This window comes from Echeneis naucrates, chromosome 13, assembly GCF_900963305.1.
Source record: "Echeneis naucrates chromosome 13, fEcheNa1.1, whole genome shotgun sequence".
In the NCBI taxonomy this organism is placed as follows: Eukaryota; Metazoa; Chordata; class Actinopteri; order Carangiformes; family Echeneidae; genus Echeneis; species Echeneis naucrates.
In genome coordinates this window covers 16779528-16802684 of record NC_042523.1, presented here as the reverse complement: position 1 = coordinate 16802684, position 23157 = coordinate 16779528, and the positions used below count along the sequence as shown (strand labels likewise).

The following is a 23157-nucleotide window of genomic DNA, read 5'->3' as shown; positions in this document are numbered from 1 at the left end:
AACACATGGTCCATTAAACGAAACACAAACACAAACACAATACACAACAACACTTCTTCTTCTTCGTTTTCTAGGTTGGCACTTCATTAATTTCTTTTTTGTTGTAGACCTCTTCCAAAACTGTATACTGTTAGTAGTTGTAGTTTTTCCTTCCACGGGTTTTGTTTTGGAATATTTGCCCAAAGCCAAGCTGAGTGAGACACAGCATGACTGACAGACAGCATCGGGAGACACAAACAGGATGAGACTTGTTAGTGCAAATGTGGCAGGCACCCTGGAGAAAAATGAAAGAGACTCTGACACCCTCTGATCTATTATTATGTCAGACTACCACACAATACTTTTCTGACACAGTCACAAGTTCTTTCTAATAACTAATTTCACAGCATAGTGCGGTAAACACTACACACCAAAACAGAAACCTATTCTGAGTCCTTTTCCAGGAAGTCCTCAAAGCGTCAGTTTCAGTATTAATTTCATTCAAACACAAAACAATCTTTAGAGAGAGCTGTATTGTCACTTTTACTAATGTTGAGGATAATCACGATTAAAGTTATTTTGCATTGTTATCATTACTTTTAGGTTTGTGGACTGGCAGCTATAACGTTAAGCAAATGAAGTAAAAGCTGACTAGAAAACCCAACATATATTGCCAGGACAGTAAAGTTAATTGGAGGTAGTAAAATATGGCTTTTGGTTACACTTGTTTTATTCAGAACAAACACATGTAGTGTCTGCCACAGGTTCATAGGAAGCAAAATGACCCATCATGCCACAAAGTTTCCAGGGTAAAACTGGACTTGCCCTCGCTGTGGGGCAAGAGGATGACTGGGAGGCGCCTGGCCTCTCATTAACCCCCCTGTTTCCTCCACACCTCTTTGTTTACACAGACAGGCCGGTCAAGTCCAGGCAGCTGGAGCCGCTCTTTGTAGATTCAAGTCTGCTCTCGCAGGAACAACAACGATGTCTGTTTTTCTGCTGACTTGTGCCGTGCTGTTTGGAGCTTCCTGCGGCTCTGACAGCGCGGCTCCCGCCCGGCTCGGGTTCAGCTCGTCGCTCCGGTCGGTGTGTAAGCCGGTCCCCAGCACCCTGACTCTGTGTCACGGGATCGGCTACAGGCACATGCGGATCCCCAACCTGCTGGGCCACGACTCTCTGCGGGAGGCCCAGCAGCAGTCGGCGGCCTGGCTGCCCCTCGTCTCCAAGCTCTGCCACCGGGACACCAAGAAGTTCCTGTGCTCGCTGTTCGCCCCAGTGTGCCTGCCGGAGCTCAGCGGGCCGGTCAGCCCCTGCAGGAGCCTGTGTGAGGCCGTGCGGGACGGCTGCGTGCCCGTCATGAGCGCCTTCGGCTTCCCCTGGCCCGACATGTTCAACTGCTCCCGGTTCCCGCGCGGAACCGAGCTCTGTATCCCGGCAACCGGAGAGCAGAGCGCGAGGACGGCGGAGGAGGTGAAGCACGAGGAGGCGCTGAAAGGTCAGCTGATGGAGCCGAGGGTGTCCGTCAGGTTTACTTCTGATCCACAACTGTTTGTTTTCATCGTCCGTCAGCGTGTTCATTATTTTCTATCTGAATTATGTGAAACAACTGGAAGAGGAAAATGGAAACTACTCACTTAGAGTTAAAAGTTTGCAAATGAGACATTGGAACTGGTAAATGTGTGAAATGATCGTGAACAAAGGAAATATTTAAATGGTTAATCGATTAGCCAAATACAATCTGAGTAGAAAAATATTCTGTCAGTCAGCTCAGTTAAATAGCGCACTAATTGTTTCAATTGAAATAAAAACAAAACGTTTTTCTCATCACACTATCTGAGGAAAGTAGAGCTCCAGGTAAACTGTCCCATTCCATCTTTAGTCGACTTTTTAATAGTGCAGCTAGCTAAAAACTCAGGTCTTGTAGTTTTAAGATACTTGTGATTTATTTGAGTAATAGATATCGAAGAGAAAGTTCATTTTTATGTGATCTTAAAAAACATAGATAGTAAAAGATTAAATGAGCTTTTTTAGCTTGTAATCTTCTACAAACTGGTTTAAAATTATTCAATGTTTGGCACAAAAAGGAAAAAAAAAACCACAAAGTTACTACTCCCATTATTTATATTTTTGCACACTGATCACCTTGCCGTCACATTAGCCATTTTTATCTTTTGACTAACATGTCAGGCTCAGTACTTATTTCTGCTGATAAGTAGCATGGAATGACAGCTTGCGAGATCTGTTTTGTCTTTTGTAATTTGTAATGTGTCTCCATCATATTAGTTTTTCGAGGTTTAGAGGATCAGAAGTACTAGAAATATGCATTATTAAAACACACATCAGCTCTGTAATATCCTGATCTGCCTCATCAGTTTACAATCAGCCAGGCCTCAGTACCAGTTCTTCTACATGACCAAAGGTTTTGAGACATGTTTTGAAAGCCACTTTATGGCTTCTGTATTTTTGGGCTGTTTTCTTGTGTTGCTCTGATAACTAGATTTCTATTACAGAGATGTGTGGGGGGTTTTTTTTATGCTATCTTCTTTTATCTTAAATCTGTTTTTGTGCTTTGATCTTGCAGTTTCTGCTCAGGAGCAGATATCCTAAACTACCTTTGAGATTTTTGTTTAGTGAGCACATAGTTATCTAATCAGCACTTTACCATCCCCCAGGGAGTGTAATCTGTGATGCCTGTAGTCTGGCTGCTGAAGGAGAGACTGATATCCAGGAAAACTTTTGCCATAGTCCATATGGTAAGCATAAAATCACATGGCTTATGAAGGCTACAAAATATTGTGTTTTCCTGAAATGACGACTGTTCAATCATGTTCTTTACACATTGCAGCATTTAAGATGCGTCTGGACAGTATATCAACAGTAGGAGGGGACCGTCAGCTGGTGCCCATGGCCCGCAGCCGCATCCTGAGGTGGGCAGGGGGTGATGCTGGCAGGGCAGAAGGGGTCGGCGGTGCCATGGCCCATAATGCTTTGTGGCTGCAAGAGGGAGGTACCTGCACTTGTCCTGGATTAGACTCTGCACATGCAAACGAAGACAGGGAGTTGGAGGAGGGAAAGATAGGTAAGGGGGGCAAGGAGGGCAACAGGGTTCCGAGTGGATGGTTCTTGGGCCTGGCTCAGGCTGAAGAGGGAAGGCTGGTGCTGACTCGGCTGGTGAGTTGGACCAGAGGAGACAAAGAGTTGAAAAAGTTTATCAGAGCTCTCCTTAAACAGACATGTCCAGAAGCGTAGAATACGACATTGTTTTGCGGTCATGTGCCATTACAGCAACATACACAACATGCTGAGAATTTACCACATCAGGAAGCAAAAAGCTCCCAAATAATACTGAATAGATAAATTGGTATGGGTTTTATGATACGGCATTTACCATTGCACCATATTTACCGTGTTTAAGTTACCTCGAGTGAGTTTGATTTTCGTTTTTCAAGTTTTACAAATTTGAGACTGATTGTTGTTGGTTTTTTGTTCTGAAAATGTTTTTACTTTTATTAACTGCCATAAAACAGAGAGAGTAGCAGCGCAGAGGCAGAGATGATTAGGCATTTAGGCACAAAAGTTTCCAGCTATGGCAATATTTGTGTAATCTTTTATATTTTGTGTACATTTGTGTATATAGAAGAACCACATTGTTTTGGTTTTCAAATTTTTTGCTGATACATGTTACATACATACATACATGAAGCAGGATAATTGTTGTAATTCCTGTATCATGAAATATTTTCTTATTCTGTACTATACTTTCATCACAGTACTTTTATACACATTAAACATTTACATTTTTCTTTGATTCCTATTTTATAATTGTGTTTCACAGCAGCTGGTCTCAGTAGTTAGATGAGTGACTGCAATCATGGAAAGACAAGGACATGATCCATCACAGGAAGCACGATTGCATGTCACGTTAGAAAAGAAGCACTGAAAAAAAGGAGGACAAGAAATGGGATATGATCCAAACAATAAATTATTTACATTTGGTCTCTATTTTTGAATTTTTAAACATTTATTTGGATCTGTCCTTGATTATTATTATTATTTTTTTAGGAGCGGAATATTTTGTTGATTTTCTTTTATTTAAATAAACTTTGATCATACAATACTCAAATTGTGTAAGGTTTACAAGATAATATTTGATAAACTGGCTTTCCATCATGACTCAGTAAAAGAAACAGGACTCCATGCATACACACACCTGTTGATGTTAAGTTGACATATCAAATGTCTTTCGCAGAGCCTCCCTGTGTCTCTGTTCCTCTTTATTGTTTTTCCTCTACATTTAAATAAAGATCCTTGACTTTTCAAAAAAAAGACAAAACTGTGCTTTAAACATTTGGCAGATAACAATGACACCAGCCTCAACAGCCATTAACTGGAAATAATTAAAGGACATATACTGTCTTTCACGTGATGCATGAATTATTTATACCTCTGGGTCTCTTACCCTCCCTTACACACACGCCTGTCTTTCTGCACTTGTTCTTCGCCTCAACAAAACCTCTCTGGAAACAGGTGAGTTTGTAAGTTTATCACAGGGCATTAAGACAGACTTTGTGTTGATGCAAATGCCTATAGCCTCTTCTATTTGTAGATCTCTTTTTGTTTCTTATGTGTTAAACATACAATTTCAGGAAAATATAAATTTTGTTGTTTGCCGCTAAGCAGTGATGCATATTACTTTTTCTTCTTTTCTTTTTTCAGTGGGGAGTATTTGCAGTTTTATTCTAATTATTGGTACCTCTGATTGTTTAATAATTTAAGAAGCTTTATGTCAGGTGACGAATTTGTGAGTTAGTAGGAATTACTGAAGTAAGAGGTAGATGAACATATACAATAGGTATACAGTTATTAACCATTACTAACTAATGAGTCTGCGTCTGTATGGCCCAGGATGGTGTCTCCAGCTATCGCTCTGGCTTTTCTTCCCCTCCTCCTCACACTGATCATCAGGTACCGTTACTACTTCGTACTGTTCTACCGGGCGGTTCTGGTCAGGATTTGGAGAGACTGTGTTACTGGTCTGAGTCGCGAGGAGCGTGCCTACCAGTATGTTCTCGTTCATGCCACCCCTGGGGACCCTGACAGCATCCTGGAGGCCTTTGATGTTTGGTGCAGCAAGGTGGAGTACATCAGTAACATTGGGCCTAAGAAGGGTGAGGAGATAATTTCAGTAACATCCAATACTATGTCTATGTCTATTTGAAGCACAATTTAAAAGTCTAAATTATCCCCCCCAAAAAAAATAAATAAAAAATAAAAAAAAAGATATACATTTTCATATTGCTATTTTATTGTAGGGAAGATCCTGGACCGGCTGCTGATGGAGCAAAGCCCTTTGACAGTGCTGGAGCTGGGGGCCCACTGTGGATATAGCACAGTGCGAATCGCCCGGGCTTTACCCTTGGGTGCCAGGCTCTATAGTGTCGAGATGGACCAGAGAAATGCTGCAATTGCTGAGAAAATCATCCGTCTGGCAGGGTTCGATGATGACACGGTGAGACAGCAGAAGCATATGATCTAAATGCAACATTTCAATGTATATCAATAAATAAGCCCAAATACAATATTCATTTCAAATATGGAATATGAAGAGTACTATACCTTTGTTCACAAGGTGGAGCTCATTGTGAATCCATCTGATGAGGTAATTCCTCGACTGCGGGCTGACTATGGCCTGGAAAGGCTGGATTTTGTTTTCATGGATCACTGGAAGAAATCTTACTGCCCTGACCTTCAGGTAACTAGAATAAGAATGAAAATTCAGTCTGATAGCTGACTGCCCAGCCAGTAATATGAATAGATAAGATAAACAAGTTGAGCTGTGCCAGTGTGTAATTCATACAAGAATTTTTAAGATCTTTCTGCATTATCTGGTGTTGTAACATGACAACACGTTCGGTCCCTTTGCACATGACCCTCCTTGGCTCTATATATTACATGAAAGGGTCTTTATACTTATTCTTTTCCAACTTTTTAAAGTGATAAAACTGCCTTAAAGAACTAATTGTAGATGTACACAATGAATATTTACAGCAGACATGAAGATGGATTTTGAATTTGAAGGAGTCTGTTTCTTATGCAATACTAAGATATTTACTTTAGTTGGAGTTGATCCTGCTCTGGTTACGTGCTACTGTGTGTTTGTGTGTTACAGCTGCTGGAGGGCTCTGGTCTGCTGGGGAAAGGCTCTATGATTGTGGCAGACAATGTGCTGTTTCCTGGGGCTCCAAAGTTCCTCAGACACATTCGCAAGAGCGGCCTGTATGAATGGAAAGTTCACCGGGCCACACTCGAGTACAGCAAGGGCATCAGGGATGGGATGGCTGAGCTGGTTTACCAGGGAATCAAATAGATCGTGTGGAGCAGGATATCACACTATTCACATGCACATTTTAAAACCTCCCTAAAAAGTTACTTTTGTCTAAAAACAGAAGCATATCAGCAGCTCGTGTTTTAAACCAATGTACACCATGAAATAAGGAAAATCTCACACCACCATCTAATGGGGGAAAACTAAACTATCGGGTGTAAATCCTCATACAACTGTTCTAGTAAATGCCAGAAATAATAGCTTAAGTTAAAAAAAAAAAAAAAAAACAAGTAATCACATGAAGTATGTAATAAATAATTTTGAGTTACTAATAAACTGCCTTTATGTACAAGGTTACTGCTAAAAACTGGTGCCACCAAGTGGGAAATGTGACCATTACTTGAGAATACATTTTGAATCACTTAACTTGAATTGTGGACTTAATCGTCAAATTCAGATTATCAGTCCTAAATCAAACACTAACCCTGTATTCTATTACCATTTTTAATTCTTTATTAATAACAGACCTATAATGTAGAAAATGTAAACAAAAAACAAAGGACCTCGTCACAATAATTCAATAAAAATTTGCTTCAGTATAAATAAGCTCTTATGAGCTCTCTTATGAGATAAACACAAGATAGCTTTGATGGCCACTGCAGGTTTTTTTTTTTTTTGTTTGTTTAAAGAAACTGAATTTCTTCACTGACAAAGGATTCTTTACCTTTAAGTTTAACATAAAAAATTAAACATTAACATAATACCGTTTCACAAGCTTTTCCGGAGCTTCTCCTGAATGTATGGTATAAATAATGAAAGGTCAGCATCATAAACAACACTGTCATGGAAAAAAAAAATCGTTCATGCACTAAAGTCTCCTTCAGAGCTGACAAATTATTTAGCTGACTGGGCTGTCACATGTGCTGAGTCAGCTGTTTGTAGACTTTAGAGAGATGGCACATGACTAATGATATGCAGAAGACAGGTGTTGATAAATACTAGTGCCACTGTGTGTTGCTGTCTGCAACATAGTGGAACATTTTGTATTTTACAGCAACAGACGTGGAATTGCTGTGGCTGAGTTGAACTGAAACATTTAAGAAAACCATGACATGCACAAGTGACTAAGCACACATTAATGCACCCCCCCCCCCCCCCAGTTTTCATCATCATCCACTCAGCTTTCAAAATTGGTGATAGCTTGATATGTGACGCTTATCTGACAGATATCGTCTTACAGGCTCTCAGCTATGTTCTTTTCCTCTTTCAGCAAATAGAAAAATATATCTGTTTCCCAAAATGAGCGGGCAGTTGTCAGGTTTTTGGTGGGGAGCAGACACTCAGTGGCCAACAACTTGATAAAAAGTAAATTAGTCTTTTATCTCATATCATCCATTGGTCTTGATCTTGGTCTGCTCCCTCCATGTCCACCTGACAGACAGAAAAAGAGTCAGATTAAGGAGCGTCATTCCTCTGAGGAGATAAAAGGAAGGTAAAAAGAAAATAACAGTACATTTAGGAGTCATTTAAATGCTATTTGTGCCTTCAATTAGAAAACATACAAATCATATATTAATGCACCTCATTGATCTCGCCATCATCAGGTGACTCATTGTAATCATTCATCTCATCCATGTCCTGCATGTCTTCTTCATCTTCAGAGTCCTCCTCGCTGTCTTCCTCATCCTCATCATCCTCCTCATCCTCTTCTTCATATCCTGCCTGTGCCCAGTACATGTAGATGAGATAATTCAAAGAGAAAACAAACAAAAAAGAAAACACATTTCTTAGTTAGAAAGTAATAATACAAGACACATTTTCAAGGAGAAAGAATTTGCACCAAAGTGTTACCAACAAGCTCCAACTTTTTGTCTGTTTGGGCCACATGTGGAAGGACACTTCTACTTAAATCTGTATCTGTTAAGATCTGATAGCATCTGGTTACAGGATTAAAAAAAAAAAAAAAAAAAAGGTAATACCTCAAAAATGGGTTTTCCGATGGGCATCAAGTTGTTGTCTTTCTCTGCTATGCTCTGCAACTGAAGCCAGAAAAAAAAAAAAAATAAAATAATAATAATAATAATAATACACAACCTTACAACATCCCTGGCTGGTTAACTGCAATATAAACAACCAAATCATATTTGGACCGTAAATGATGATGCACAATTGGACAGACTGACTGGGAAATGAGAGACCAAGAGTTAGTCATACACTGTCAAATGTCCAGCTTTGTATCACAATAATACAGTTTTAAAAACGCTTCTTGAATGTGCTGTGGGTTTTGTTTTTTGATGTGTAAAAACGATGACATATTGTGACCGTGTTGTGATTGTCAGTGCGGGCTTACCCAGGTCTGGTGCTGCTGCTCCTGCTGGTGCAGCTCGGTCTCGTCCACGCAGGGTCGGTCCAGGTTGAACCACAGAGACTCGGTGATCCGGGGGAAGAGCGACGGGAACAGCGTGGACATGTCTGTCACAAAGACACAACAATAACACAAACACCCGCAGTGTACCGGCAGTTGCATGGAAGAGGTGTAGAGAGTCCTCCATAACACAACACGGGGCGGCCAAAGTTGACACAAACACAACGTTAAAGCAGCACAAACGAACTGAAATATGTTACCTGCGGCGATGAGCTTGGTTAAAAAGCAACGCAGGACGACTTCCCGTTTTATCTTACAAACAGCGTGAGTGTCCGGTAGCAGCCTGCTCAAGTTTTACACAAATTCAAAACATTTTTTAAACCGGAAATCGGTGTTCACATAAAAACAGTCCTCCCCTCCAGCGTCACTTCACTTCTGTTCCGCATCCGGCTGCCGGTGTCACAGCTGGGGAAGAAAAAGTAAGTGTGAGAGCATTATAATGTGTTTTTTATTATTATCATCGTTTATCAACTTTACTGAAAAATACAAAACACAGACTGTTATAAATGTAAATGTAAACATTAATTTCGCACATGGTAGCTTCTTGTATTACAGTCCATCTGCTGAAGGGCTGTTGGTGTAGTTGTTCCATTTCCAAAGTTGAGTCCATTGAGATGGGCAGATCCAATGGAGTAAACACAAGAAACTTGTGCGCCAAAAAATGACTCAGTATCTAACCCCCTAACAACAAACTCTCACCCTGCCCTGAAGACAATATCGAACTAGGCCAGTGAGCAGCTAACATGTGTTTGGGGTCATCAGGTTGGAACACCCCTTTCACCGGTGTTTTGTCTAGTTAGGCCCATGACACCTCCAGGATGCTAGACAGTGAACACTGGCGTCCCAGAGTCACCCCCTAATGCCAGCCATCACCACTCCAATCAAAAGAACTATCGTCAACTACTCTGACCTCTCACCAACTGCACCAGTGAAAGCAGGGTGAGGATACAGACCCTGGTTCAGGTAGGGGGCATGAAAGTGTAGAGGGCGCAGGAGAGGACAAGCTACACTAGCAGATTCAGCCAACTGACCTGGACTCAAACAGGCCACACCCTCCACTTAAATACACTTCCTCTTCCTGGATTTCTTCCTCTGCTTCTCCCAAGAGTCTGTCTGTCTTAAGAGCTCCCCCTGCTGGGCCCCCAGGTACTATCACTTCTTCTAACACAGATCCACTGACTGGATCTTTCTGCCTCATCCGACATTTCCTTCACTATTTTCCTCACGCTCTGTCCCCTTCCTCCTAACTCCCTCAACAAAGCAACACAAGATCTGGCTACAAACCCTCTACACCCTACTTCCACTGGACAAATCCTAACCTTCCATCCGCACTGCTCAGCATCCTTACCTAGATCTGCATACCTGAGCTTTTTCCTTTTGCATGCTTCTTCAACTGAATCCTCCCACGGCACAGTCAGCTCTATGAAATATACTCTCTTTCTACTCCTAGACCACAAAATTATATCGGGCCTTAGGTTTTTACAGGCTATTTCCTGGGGAACAACAAGCTTTCCTCCTAAATCCATCTGCATCTCCCAGTCACTGGCATCCTCTAAGCTGCCTTGCCTCCTTGTTATCTTCTCAACTTTCCCTCCTTCTTGAACAAACTGAATTGCAACTCCTGTCTTAGACCCTCCTAAATTTGCCTGCCTCCGCATATCTTCAATGCTTGCAGCTAAGCTTTTTAAAACCTGGTTATGACGCCACGTATACCGTCCTTGTGACAGACTAACCTTACAACATGCAAAATATGCTTTAGATTTGCAGTACCTGAACACAACAAAAGTAGATACTGGGAGCTGAAGTATGCCTTTCCCACACAGTGCCACGGTGCGTAAACATATCAGAACACCTAGCCACTTCCTAATGTAAAAGCTTACTAGTCTTTCCATTTTCTCTGCAGCAGATATTGGAATCTCATATACTGACAGTGGCCACATCAACCTGGGACAGAATCCAAACTGCGAACAGCACAGCTTCAACTTTCCTGGAAGTCCTGATTTGTCTATTCTATCCAGTCCCTCAACAACATCCTTCCAAAACTGCACAACCTGTTCTCCATCATGCAAATGTGCCTTGCACCACCTACCTGGACTCTTTACTGGTTTTTCCCTAATTATTGGAATTTCCTCTTCATCTATTACAAACTTTCAATCACTTAATATCCTTCTACATATTGAGATACTTCTAGACTTACTAGGCTTGATTTTCTTACTAGCCCACTTTAGGTTTTTATTAAGTCTCTCAAGTACTCTTTTCATACATGGCACCGTTGTAGTTATCAACGTCATATCACCCATGTATGCCCTTATTGGTGTAAGGCGCATCCCATCCTGCCGCCTCTCTCCACCTGCAACCCACCTAGAAGCTCTAATAATTACCTCCATTGCTATTGTGAATCCTAATGGAGAAATCGTACACCCTGACATAATACCTATTTCTAGCCTCTGCCAAGCTGTTGTAAAGCCTGCTGTATTTAAGCATAGTCTGATATCCTGGAAACATGCTCTTACTCAATTAATAACTACTCCAGGCACTCTAAGATAATCAAACGCCTCCCAAATAAGGCTATGTGGCACTGATCCAAATGTATTTGCTAAGTCCAAGAATATCACATGCAAGTCTCTTTTCTCACTCTTGGCTGCCTGAATCTGATGCCAAATCATGCTAGTGTGCTCTAAACACCCTGCGAAACCTGGTATTCCTGCCTTCTGTACTGAAGTATCTATTAAGCTATTCCTTTCTAATTAACTTGCTGGTTTCCGTGCAACTACACTAAAGAAAATCTTACCCCCTACATTCAAGAGAGCGATCACACGGAACTGACTCAGGTCTGAAGACTCCTTCTCCTTTGGAATAAGAACACCTCCTGTCCTACGTCTTGCTCTGGGAATAGACTGTTTCTTCTAACTATTCTTAATTGCCTCCACAAAAATTATACAACACCATACTGATTTTATTTACTCATTAATGACATGAAATAAGCTGAAAATATGTATATTCATGTATATTCACCTAAAACAACCCAAATACAATTTAAATATCTATCTAACAAGCTCCTAAGGTTCATTGTGTAGTTAAGAGAACACCAACACATATGCGACAGAAATTTATCTTAACAGCCTTCTCACTATTGTTTTTACCCTCCCAGGTCACACTGCCATTAAATGTCAAGTGTTTGTGTCTTTGTCTGTGTGTGTGTGTGTGTGTGTGTGTGTGTGTGTGTGTGTGTGTGTGAGTGTGTGTGCGCACACGTGCACACGTGTGCGTTGTGTGCAGAAGGAGCTGAAGAGACCTTGAGATAAGACAAACCTTCACTTGAAATAATCCCGCTTCTTTCTCAACCTTTCTTTGAGTCCCAGAAGGACAGACTTTGGACTTTGGAAGCATATTGCATGATAGTTTGGACATTTCACTTTTCAGCCTTTTTTTCAGTCCCACTCCACTCACACACAGATACCCACACACACAAACCACATATTTTTAGTGCTTGGTCTCAAGAAGCGTATAAAAAAGTAATTTGTTCGATAAGCCATTCAGGAAGGAGTCATTACAAAATCTAACAAGGTAAAGTAAATCTCTTATCATTATAACCAAATCTTTTTATTGGTCTTTTGATGTACCTACACTGGAAATGTTGATATTTTTTTCTTGATTTTGACCATGTGTTTGGTCTGCGATGCAAATTTTGATTTCTTTTAAAAGATATAAACCACTGTATATTGTCCAATTAAAGGTACTGCTTAGTGATTGTTTTCTCTTGCTAATAAGATGATTGGCCATCTGATCTTCGACTGATTATGATATATTTGCAATAGTTTGTGAAGTGGACACATGGGATTGTAGAAGTCTTTTTTTTTTCAGTCACTTCTGTTATATTCACTGTGTTGTTCTACTTTGTAAGCTGCAGAGCAAAGATGTACATGGAATTTATGGATGCCAGATGGAGGAAAGAAAGAAAGAAATGTCTTTTAAGATAACTCGGATTCTAATTTAAAATATTTTTACACGTATTTTACACAGAGATTAGAATCTGTGTTTATTATACACTTCAAAAGCTAGATGAAAAATGTCCTGGGCGTTCAGTGGGTCAAACCCATCTCAGTGTTTCCCCGATTGAAGCCTTGGGGGTGGGGTGGGGTCGTCGATATGTTATTTAATAATTAATTAATTTATCTATCTTATCTAGCTTTTTACTTAATAATTAATTTACCTACATATCTATCTATCTATCTATCTATCTATCTATCTTTTACTTTTTGTAATGCATGTATTTAATAACTTCTTTCAGTGCTTACCAGTATCAGTGTTGTACAGCCAGGGGGAACATTTCCCCTCTGACAGCCAAGCCGGGTCAAAGCCCGACATGCGGTGGTGAAGGTCGCTGCTTGGACCCGGAGCAGGAAAGGAGCGACTGGTGTTGCCATCATCGCCCTGTGAGCGTTTAACAAACGCTGATATTTTGCTTTGCTTTTCTTGAGACATTTTGCGGGAGTCTGCTCACCCGTGTGCGCGCATCGCGGCGGAACTCCGCCGTGTGTGATACGGAGCGCAGAGGAGAGCTGAGCCAAAATGGAGAGACAGAAATGACATTCTGTCGTGTAAATAAAATGAATAACATATTACCATGTTGTTTAATAAAAGCAAAAGGTAGCTATAGACATGTTCTGCAGGAAAATTAACCTCAAACAACGTCTGCTGTGATCTGGCGTTTTATAGAAAATGAAATGATATTAAATTAACTTGGCCTTCTGGGAGGGCGAGGCGCCCCCCTAATGTAATGACAGGGGAAGCACTGCATCAGACATCATGTTTTGAGCACACTTTATTGTCTACACTAACAATTAAGGGTTGAAAGGATTAGGTTTTCTTTGTGCTCACAAATGTTGTATATTGCTCTGTAATTGCTTGACAACATTGATGACGTAAATGTTGAATTGGCGCAATTTCCATTCCATACATTCCAAATTGGTAGGAAAATGCAGGACAATTGTCTATAAATGTTCCCTGCAATTTTCCACTTAAGGTTTCAGCTAAATAAATAAATAAAAATCTTTAAGGTTTGTGTTGTTCTGGTTTGTTTTTTAACTGTACATTTGACTGAGTAGTAGATTGACTGAGATTGATCCATGTTGATGCCTCCTTTCTGCAGAGCCATGCAGGTTGTCCTCTCCTTGCTTTTAGCACTCACCAGTGGCACTCTTTCACTGGACACACTCAACATGTGTATGGATGCCAAACACCACAAAACAGAGCCCGGCCCTGAGGGAGAACTTTACCTTCAGGTGACGGATATAATACATGAACAGGGAGAGATCAATAAATGTGGATGGAACAAATTAATCAGATTTTTTGTTTTTTTTTTTGTTTTTTTTTACCCAATCTTCTTGAAACTCAGTTGATGCTCAACAGTATAAAGTGTCCTCTTTCTGTTTCCAGTGCTCTCCCTGGCGTGACAATGCATGTTGCACTGCCAACACCTCCGTGGAGGCCCATGAAGATAACTCCTACCTGTACAACTTCAACTGGAATCACTGTGGTATCATGAGCCCCAAGTGCAAGAAACATTTCACCCAGGACGCCTGTTTCTATGAGTGTTCACCAAATTTGGGACCCTGGATACAACAAGTACGTGCTGTACAATGTTCCTCAGTCTCGATTGTATGTCTGTCCTCATAACACTAGATGGCAGCATAAGAAAGCTCTGAAAGGACTCGTCAGGCGAGTCGAAGCCAAATATCCAGAATGTTGCCATAACTCTATGTATTTATAGTAATTCAAGTGTTTTTCTGAGACAGACTGTGCAACGTGCGCCTTTCTAAATCTTTTTAGAGACCTTTGACCCTCAACCTGTATGTCATAGCAACTCTTTGATGAAATTATGAGTCATACAAATGGGTGACTTGTGTGTGCAGGTAGATCAGAGCTGGCGAAAGGAGCGTATCATAGATGTGCCTCTGTGTATGGAGGACTGCCACGACTGGTGGGAAGATTGCAAGAATGATTACACTTGCAAGTCTAATTGGCACAAAGGATGGGACTGGAGCTCCGGTGAGTGTAAAGCACATACATGCACAAGTAGACCAGTCGGTAAACACACACTTTCATTTCACACCTTTGTAAGCACATTTACATTTGGTAAAAAAAAAAAAAATAATACCATTAATAACTATCTACACAAAATGCCACGTATACATACATGAACTCCTGCGGAGATCTTACATCACAGTTTATAACTACACCTAAATGAAATTCCTCCATTTACATTTGATAAATATTTGGGGCTGTAATTATTTTGACATTATTTTCTAAAATTGTCTGTCTCTCACTTTGTGACAGGTGTTAACAAATGTCCCGAAGGCAGCAGGTGCAGAATTTGGACTGAAGTTTATCCCACACCAAAGTCAATGTGTGAACAAATTTGGTCCAGTTCCTACCTTTATACCACCCTCCCCAAAAGCTCAGGCCGCTGTATGCAGCTCTGGTTCACTGGGCCAAACCCCAACAGGAAGGTAGCTGAGTACTACCTAAACAACGCACAGCAACGCCAAAGCTTTGCATCAACAAAGCTACTTCTTCTCGCTATTGCATTTCTCTCTTTAAGGATGTACTAACACACTGTCTTTATGCTGATCTGTATCATTGTACAGGTACCAATAAAATTGATTTCAAATGCTCTCCTATCTCTGTTGTCTCAGTTCCTTGCCCTATTCTGAGTCACAGATATTCAAACGCTCCAATTTGCATCCTTGAAAAACTACATTTCAATCTGCCTCCATTTGTTAGCTCATACACACACACACACACACACACAAACCAAACTAACTAATTCAACACTAAAATTCTAAAATGTAAAGAAAGAGTAACCAAAATGAAGACAGCACATCTGTTTTGTGTCTGGGGAAATCTATGTAGTCAATTGAAAGTCAATGGATAAAGAAAATAAAGCAAAAATACACGTCCATCTGGACAAATCATGAAGGCACAGATCACATACTGTATTACTGCACAGCTCTGGGATGGTACATCTCCTAAATGCAGACTATAGATCAGCTTAATAACCCCTTTATAACCTCAGCCACTGACAAGGAAGCTGTAAAAGGGACCCAGGATCTGCTTTGAGGGAAAAGGTTTCTTTACATTGGGCCTGAACAGTGGGCTCTACTGCTCGGTAATTATGGGGTTCTGGTCCCCTGAATGTGTGTGTGTATGTGTGTGCGTATGTACGTGAAATCTGAACAGTATTCTGCTGTGTTAATGTCATAAAGTGTCACACTGTAAACTGCAATGCAAAGTGTGAGAAAAAAAGTGATTACAGCCCTTAATGATAAAGCCATTATTTACAGGGATTTACTGTAAACCTTGCTGTAAGCAGCTGAGCATCTTGGGAAAGTGACAGAAAAGTGTATGCAACATTTTAAAATTAACCAACGATTTGCTAGCCAGTCTCTCCCAATCACCACAAAGGCACAAGCACATCACAACTACTGCTCCGTCTTTCGTCACAGATATCCAAAGCTGCACTGATGAGGCATCCTCCATTGTGTAACGTTTGACAACATTTTTATTGAGCTGCAAAGCACCAAAATATCACTATATTATAAAGTATAATGATTATTTATAAAATATGATAAATACCATTATCTTTGTCAAGATGGAAAAAAACAATAATAATAATAATAGCGCTCACGCAACCAACTGGACCAAAGTTGTTCTGTTTCAAGCAGTCCCATGTCCTCTCCTCCAGCATCATCCTTGCCTGCAAGGGTAAACTGGCCTGACACTTTAAAAGTAAATTGGGACAAAATGTCTATGCACAGCCATCCAGAATGGAAAAAAGCCCTCACCAGCTGATAAGTGACAGATGGTTTGTGTACTTGTTGATGAAATGCGAAAAACGTAAGTGAATCCAAGCAGAGCCTGGTGTCTTGTCATTGCAGGGATATAGTGCGACAGCATCCCCAGTCTTATGTGGACAGAATGGATGATGGAACAACAACTGTAGGGGCGGGTTACGAGTCTCTTCTGTGTCAAATAAAGACTAGCATAGAACATTTGAACAGAAACAGCACCCTCGCTCGTCGCAGAACATCATAGGGTGCAAATGGGGCTAAACCACAAAGAGGCACTTGGCTGTGTACTGTGGCAGCCTGAGCTTCTGGTTGAGGAGACAAAAGAATCTCTCAAAAATAAGAGACAAAAGCTGATGGTGATCTTTTTGCATGAACGTCCTCAGGAATGGAATCGGCAGAAGTGTTAAAGCTTATGGAAGCAACGTATTACTTGCAACATCCAATGATAAATGCCAATCCAGTGCCAGCGTTGGAGGACGTGAAGCAGAAATGGCCACGTTTGTTTTTCCCAAGCAGAATGTGCGCTTGTCTTGAACCGCTGACTGATGTTCCAGTTGTGCAAAAGATTGAGGCTTTTCTTAAAGCGCATGGCAGAAATATTATGGAGTTTTTCAAATATACCCAACTAATGATGACGTAAAAGGCTGTTTTCTACAGGACTGATTGCAGTGTGACTGCTTCAAACATCCTGCAGGTTCTGATGGCCCACTTCAAGGAGCCATTGGATGCCCTAAATATAAACACAGATGTAAGATTATCTTTGTTTAGCAATTTTATAGGTTGGACATTTTATTCTTTACATTATGCCTTTTCAATTTCTCCAAAATTCTGGTTGTCAGTCAGCATGCATCTACGAGGTCTAATAACTCATTTTGTTCCTGTTTTCTTAAGATGTCAGCCACACCAGACATGGTACAGTTGATAGTCCCCCTGGCTGGCACCCCACGCTTGATTGTTGTTGGTAAGCATGTGATTTTCAATGTGAATAGAATATTGACAGCTGCGCCCTTTGTTTACAAAGTGGCTATCTAAGACTACATATTAGACAAATGGACATTCTTTAGGTTTTACAGGATTCCCTCTAACTTGTCTCTCACTTCTAAATAAATCAAACAAACTCATTCTACGAAAATTCAAACATAATCAATCAGAAGAGTTTGATTCCATTATTTCTGCCATCTCTATGAACTGTTGTTTCCGAACTGTAACCTTTTTTTCAGGTCCAATGACACAGACAAACCAGCGATGGACGATGAGCATAGAAAGAGAGTTGCTGTGTGAAGGAACGTCCTTTGTGCTTGGGCTTGCTATAGTCTTCTCCTACTACAATTTCAACTGTCAGTATCAACATGATGCAACATGCACACTGAAATTCATTCAAAGGTATGAGCTTTCTCCACTCATTCAGTGGTTAAAAACACAGTGTCTTTTTTCATTCAAACTGCTGGTTTCACATTGTTTAGTGATTTTTTTGTGTTCACTTTACTGGAACGCACTCTGCTAGACTGCTGCCAGTTTGATGTTCCTTTCTCACAAAAACAATGTTGTCAAAGGGATTACCAAATATTGTATGCATTCTTATTTAATTTAAAATCTTTTGAAAGACTGAAACAAAGAAAAGAAAACACTCAGGGCGTTAAGGTTTATTCAGGTCCAGTATTGCTCATGTTGCAATGGTGACATGTTTGTATTTGAATAAGTATTTGAAAGCGGAACTGCCTAATGCCTGCGACCTGATCCCGCATATGCGAGTGAAGATAGATGGAACTGCATAATGAATATTGTCAATTTTTCCATTAAAAAAAATGATGATGATGATGATTATTATCATTATTACTATTATATTTCTATATTTGGAGTGGAGTTATCATTAACTACAGGATACATTCTGTAGATTCAAATACATTTCATGTACTGTAAATATACAGAAAGTTATTGCTAAAATTGCAATCAGTATTGTGTTGTAAATTTACTAGAATACAGTAAAGAACTGCACATGTATTTCTCTTATTTCTAGACTGTAATTCTATGATACAATAAAAAACTGTGAAAAATAAAGTACTTTGCCAATGAAGCTGTTGCCAGTTAATTGCTATAAATTTACAGTGTGGAGTTAATTGGTTCACTTTTTTCTGAAGTGCACATAAAGCTATAAAATCGCTCTTGAACCCATGTCATGCTCCTCCAGGATACCAAATTTCAAAAAGAATTTAGTGGATAATACTGCAACAAAGTGAAAAGCTGTATTATGGTAACTAGCAATTCCACTGAGTTACCAACCAAGGTTCAACACTTAAAACTTGATGTAAGAAAAGCACAGGGGTACAATGGGAATCAAAAGCAAAAGTAGTTTTCATAATGGTACAGTACAAAAATAATACAATTGTATGTCATAATACTGGATCATTCTGATGGAATTGTGAAAGTGAAAAACAAGCCACTGGTTTGCAGGAGGTGGCTGGAGGGTGGTAATCTTAATTGAGGGTTTCTTGCCTTGGTTACATTGGAATTTAAAAAACATTGCATAACGTGCCACTCAACATCACATGTCCTCTGCATCTGGTTTTGTTCTTCAGTAGACAGTTTTTTGTGCTTACTAGCCATTTTTCACTTCCTCATAAAATTGATGGTGACTTTTGTTGTAATTCTACCAGTGTTGTTTTTTTTTTTTTTACAATGTGAATGCTCAGCATAATGTTCGCACTTTAAACCGTTATACATGAACTTTTGATCAGACCACAAAGTTCAACAGGCCATCTGACTAGAAGTCTTTTTCAACGCGTGTAAAAAGTAATTGGAGACTATTTTTTTTTTTTTCAATAAGCCATTCAGGAAGGAGTCATTACAAAATCTAACAAGGTAAAGTAAATCTCTTATCATTATAACCAAATCTTTTTATTGGTCTTTTGATGTACCTACACTGGAAATGTTAATATTTTTTTCTTGATTTTGACCATGCGTTTGGTCTGCGATGCAAATTTTGATTTCTTTTAAAAGATATAAGCCACTGTATATTGTCCAATTAAAGGTACTGCTTAGTGATTGTTTTATCTTGCTAATAAGATGATCGGCCATCTGATCTTCGACTGATTATGATATATTTGCAATAGTTTGTGAAGTGGACACATGGGATTGTAGAAGTCTTTTTTTTCTCAGTCACTTCTGTTATATTCATTGTCTTGTTCTACTTTGTAAGCTGCAGAGCAAAGATATACATGGAATTTATGGATGCCAGATGGAGGAAAGAAAGAAAGAAATGTCTTAACTCGGATTCTAATTAAAAATATTTTTATACGTTGTTGCAGAGATTAGAATCTGTGTTTATTATACACTTCAAAAGCTAGATGAAAAATGTCCTGGCTGTTCAGTGGGTCAAAGCCATCTGATATCATGTTTTGAGTAAACTTTATTATCTACACTAACAATTAAGGGTTGAAAACATTCATATTTTAGTTAGGTTTTTTTTTTTTTTGTGCTCACCAATGTCGCATATTGCTTGAAAACTTTGATGATGTAATTGGCAAATTGGCTAAATAAATTCTACTTGGTAGAAATCTGTAGGAAAATGTAGAACCATTGTTTATAAGCGGCCCATTCATTTAAGAGTACCATAGATTGTAATTTATATATGAATCTGAGGACTTGGTAAAAAGATCAATACCAACCAAAACAATCTATTCCCAACTTAACATCCCTAAGCATTCCATATAGTTAAAATAACATTTACAATTTTACACATTATTCTAAAATGGCACTTTCCACTTTAAGAATTTGTTCCCTGCAGTTTTCTACTTAAAGTTTCAGCAAGAAAAAAAAAATAGTTAACTTGAAGGTTTGCGTTTTTGTGTTGTTGTTTTTTTTTTAACTGTACATTTGACTGAGTAGTAGATTGACTGAGATTGATCCATGTTGATGCCTCCTTTCTGCAGAGCCATGCAGGTTGTCCTCTCCTTGCTTTTAGCACTCACCAGTGGCACTCTTTCACTGGACAAACTCAACATGTGTATGGATTCCAAAAACCACAAAACAGAGCCCGGCCCTGAGGGAGAACTTTACCTTCAGGTGACGGATATAATACATGAACAGGGAAAGATCAATAAATGTGGATGGAACAAGTTAATCAGATTTTTTGTTTAGTTTTTTTTTTTACCCAATCTTCTTGAATCTCAGTTGATGCTCAACAGTATAAAGTGTCCTCTTTCTGTTTCCAGTGCTCTCCCTGGCGTGACAATGCATGTTGCACTGCCAACACCTCCGTGGGGGCCCACAAAGATAACTCCTACCTGTACAACTTCAACTGGAATCACTGTGGTGTCATGAGCCCCAAGTGCAAGAAACATTTCATCCAGGACGTCTGTTTCTACGAGTGTTCCCCAAATTTGGGACCCTGGATACATCAAGTATGTGTTGTACAATGTTCCTCAGTCTCGATTGTATGTCTGTCCTCATAACACTAGATGGCAGCATAAGAAAGCGCTGAAAGGACTCGTCAGGCGAGTCGAAGCCAAATATCCAGAATGTTGCCATAACTCTATGTATTTATAGCAATTCAAGTGTTTTCTGAGACAGACTGTGCAATGTGCGCCTTTCTAAATCTTTTTAGAGACCTTTGACCCTCAACCTATATGTCATCAAATCAAATCAGATTTATTTATATAGCACCAAATCATAGCAAAGTTACATCAAGGCACTTTACATATAGAGCAGGTCGAGACCAAACTCTTGATAAAATTATTTAAAGACACCCAACAGATCCCCCTGATGAGCAAGCACTGGGCGACAGTAGCAAGGAAAAACTTCCTTGAAAATGCAGAGACCTCGGGCAGAACCAGGTTCGGGAGGCTGCCAGCTCCCTTGACTGGTTGGATAGAGAGAGAGCCCTAACCCTAACCCTATAAAAATGGGTGACTTGTGTGTGCAGGTAGATCAGAGCTGGCGAAAGGAGCGTATCATAGATGTGCCTCTGTGTATGGAGGACTGCCACGACTGGTGGGAAGATTGCAAGAATGATTACACTTGCAAGTCTAATTGGCACAAAGGATGGGACTGGAGCTCCGGTGAGTGTAAAGCACATACATGCACAAGTAGACCAGTCGGTAAACACACAGTTTCATTTCACACCTTTGTAAGCACATTTACATTTGGTAAAAAAAAAAAAATAATACCATTAATAACTATCTACACAAAATGCCACGTATACATACATGAACTCCTGCGGAGATCTTACATCACAGTTTATAACTACACCTAAATGAAATTCCTCCATTTATATTTGATTAATATTTGGGGCTGTAATTATTTTGACATTATTTTCTAAAATTGTCTGTCTCTCTCTTTGTGACAGGTGTTAACAAATGTCCCGAAGGCAGCACGTGCAGAATTTGGACTGAAGTTTATCCCACACCAAAGTCAATGTGTGAAGAACTTTGGTTCCATTCCTACCTTTATACCACCCTCCCCAAAAGCTCAGGCCGCTGTATGCAGCTCTGGTTCACTGGGCCAAACCCCAACAGGAAGGTAGCTGAGTACTACCTAAACAACGCACAGCAACGCCAAAGCTTTGCATCAACAAAGCTACTTCTTCTCGCTATTGCATTTCTCTCTTTAAGGATGTACTAACACACTGTCTTTATGCTGATCTGTATCATTGTACAGGTACCAATAAAATTGATTTCAAATGCTCTCCTATCTCTGTTGTCTCAGTTCCTTGCCCTATTCTGAGTCACAGATAGTCAAACGCTCCAATTTGCATCCTTGAAAAACTACATTTCAATCTGCCTCCATTTGTTGAGTCATACACACACACACACACACACACACACACACACAAACCAAACTAACTAATTCAACACTAAAATTCTAAAATGTAAAGAAAGAGTAACCAAAATGAAGACAGCACATCTGTTTTGTGTCTGGGGAAATCTATGTAGTCAATTGAAAGTCAATGGATAAAGAAAATAAAGCAAAAATACACGTCCATCTGGACAAATCATGAAGGCACAGATCACATACTGTATTACTGCACAGCTCTGGGATGGTACGTCTCCTAAATGCAGACTATAGATCAGCTTAATAACCCCTTTATAACCTCAGCCACTGACGAGGAAGCTGTAAAAGGGACCCAGGATCTGCTTTGAGGGAAAAGGTTTCTTTATATTGGGCCTGAACAGTGGGCTCTACTGCTCGGTAATTATGGGGTTCTGGTCCCCTGAATGTGTGTGTGTGTATGTGTACGTGCGTGCGTCAATGCCACATGTGAAGAAGTCCTCTCAGAGCTTTGTGTTATGTCTTCTGATTGGTCAGCTGATGTGTGAAAGATGTCCTTGGCAGCTAAAGGATAAATTAAGATACACATTTAGCGCATTTGGTGCACTCTGTACTTTCAGAATCAAAGAGTTAGATAATCAATCTAGAAATTTAAAATGAACACTATTTCTGAAATGAGTCTACATTTAAGTTTAAGGCTACAGCTTTCCCCAGTGACAGAGATCAGACATGACAACATGCTGCACCACTTCTGAGGCTGACAATTTCTTCCTTCCTTGGCTAACCAAGGCTAAATGTAGGAGCTAAAG

The 23157-nt window shown here is 40.0% G+C and overlaps 5 protein-coding genes across 5 annotated transcripts; 4 read left to right on the top strand and 1 right to left on the bottom strand.

Annotated features, from left to right (window-relative positions):
- Nucleotides 1-838: 838 nt before the first annotated feature.
- On the top strand, nt 839-3781 carry sfrp2l (secreted frizzled-related protein 2 like). The gene is made up of 3 exons (XM_029517886.1): nt 839-1474; nt 2652-2732; nt 2825-3781. The coding sequence occupies exons 1-3, from the start codon at nt 964-966 to the stop codon at nt 3226-3228; spliced, it is 996 nt and encodes a 331-aa protein (XP_029373746.1). The 5' UTR covers nt 839-963; the 3' UTR covers nt 3229-3781.
- A 1104-nt stretch (nt 3782-4885) lies between these two features.
- On the top strand, nt 4886-6682 carry tomt (transmembrane O-methyltransferase). Its single transcript, XM_029517418.1, has 4 exons — nt 4886-5147; nt 5292-5488; nt 5609-5731; nt 6149-6682. The coding sequence occupies exons 1-4, from the start codon at nt 4886-4888 to the stop codon at nt 6344-6346; spliced, it is 780 nt and encodes a 259-aa protein (XP_029373278.1). The 3' UTR covers nt 6347-6682.
- A 242-nt stretch (nt 6683-6924) lies between these two features.
- Nucleotides 6925-9571, bottom strand: anapc15 (anaphase promoting complex subunit 15). The gene is made up of 6 exons (XM_029517419.1): nt 9263-9571; nt 8930-9134; nt 8655-8776; nt 8284-8343; nt 7886-8026; nt 6925-7735 (listed from the first exon to the last, which is right to left on the bottom strand). The coding sequence occupies exons 3-6, from the start codon at nt 8772-8774 to the stop codon at nt 7688-7690; spliced, it is 369 nt and encodes a 122-aa protein (XP_029373279.1). The 5' UTR covers nt 8775-8776; nt 8930-9134; nt 9263-9571; the 3' UTR covers nt 6925-7687.
- Nucleotides 9572-13885: 4314 nt separating this feature from the next.
- LOC115053452 (folate receptor beta-like) lies at nt 13886-15397 on the top strand. Its single transcript, XM_029518170.1, has 4 exons — nt 13886-14014; nt 14169-14357; nt 14645-14780; nt 15069-15397. Exons 1-4 carry the CDS (start codon nt 13886-13888, stop codon nt 15341-15343), a joined length of 729 nt encoding a protein of 242 aa, XP_029374030.1. The 3' UTR covers nt 15344-15397.
- A 3907-nt stretch (nt 15398-19304) lies between these two features.
- On the top strand, nt 19305-22255 carry LOC115053400 (folate receptor beta-like). Its single transcript, XM_029518058.1, has 5 exons — nt 19305-19441; nt 20512-20644; nt 20794-20982; nt 21504-21639; nt 21927-22255. Exons 2-5 carry the CDS (start codon nt 20516-20518, stop codon nt 22199-22201), a joined length of 729 nt encoding a protein of 242 aa, XP_029373918.1. The 5' UTR covers nt 19305-19441; nt 20512-20515; the 3' UTR covers nt 22202-22255.
- The last annotated feature ends 902 nt before the right edge of the window (nt 22256-23157 follow it).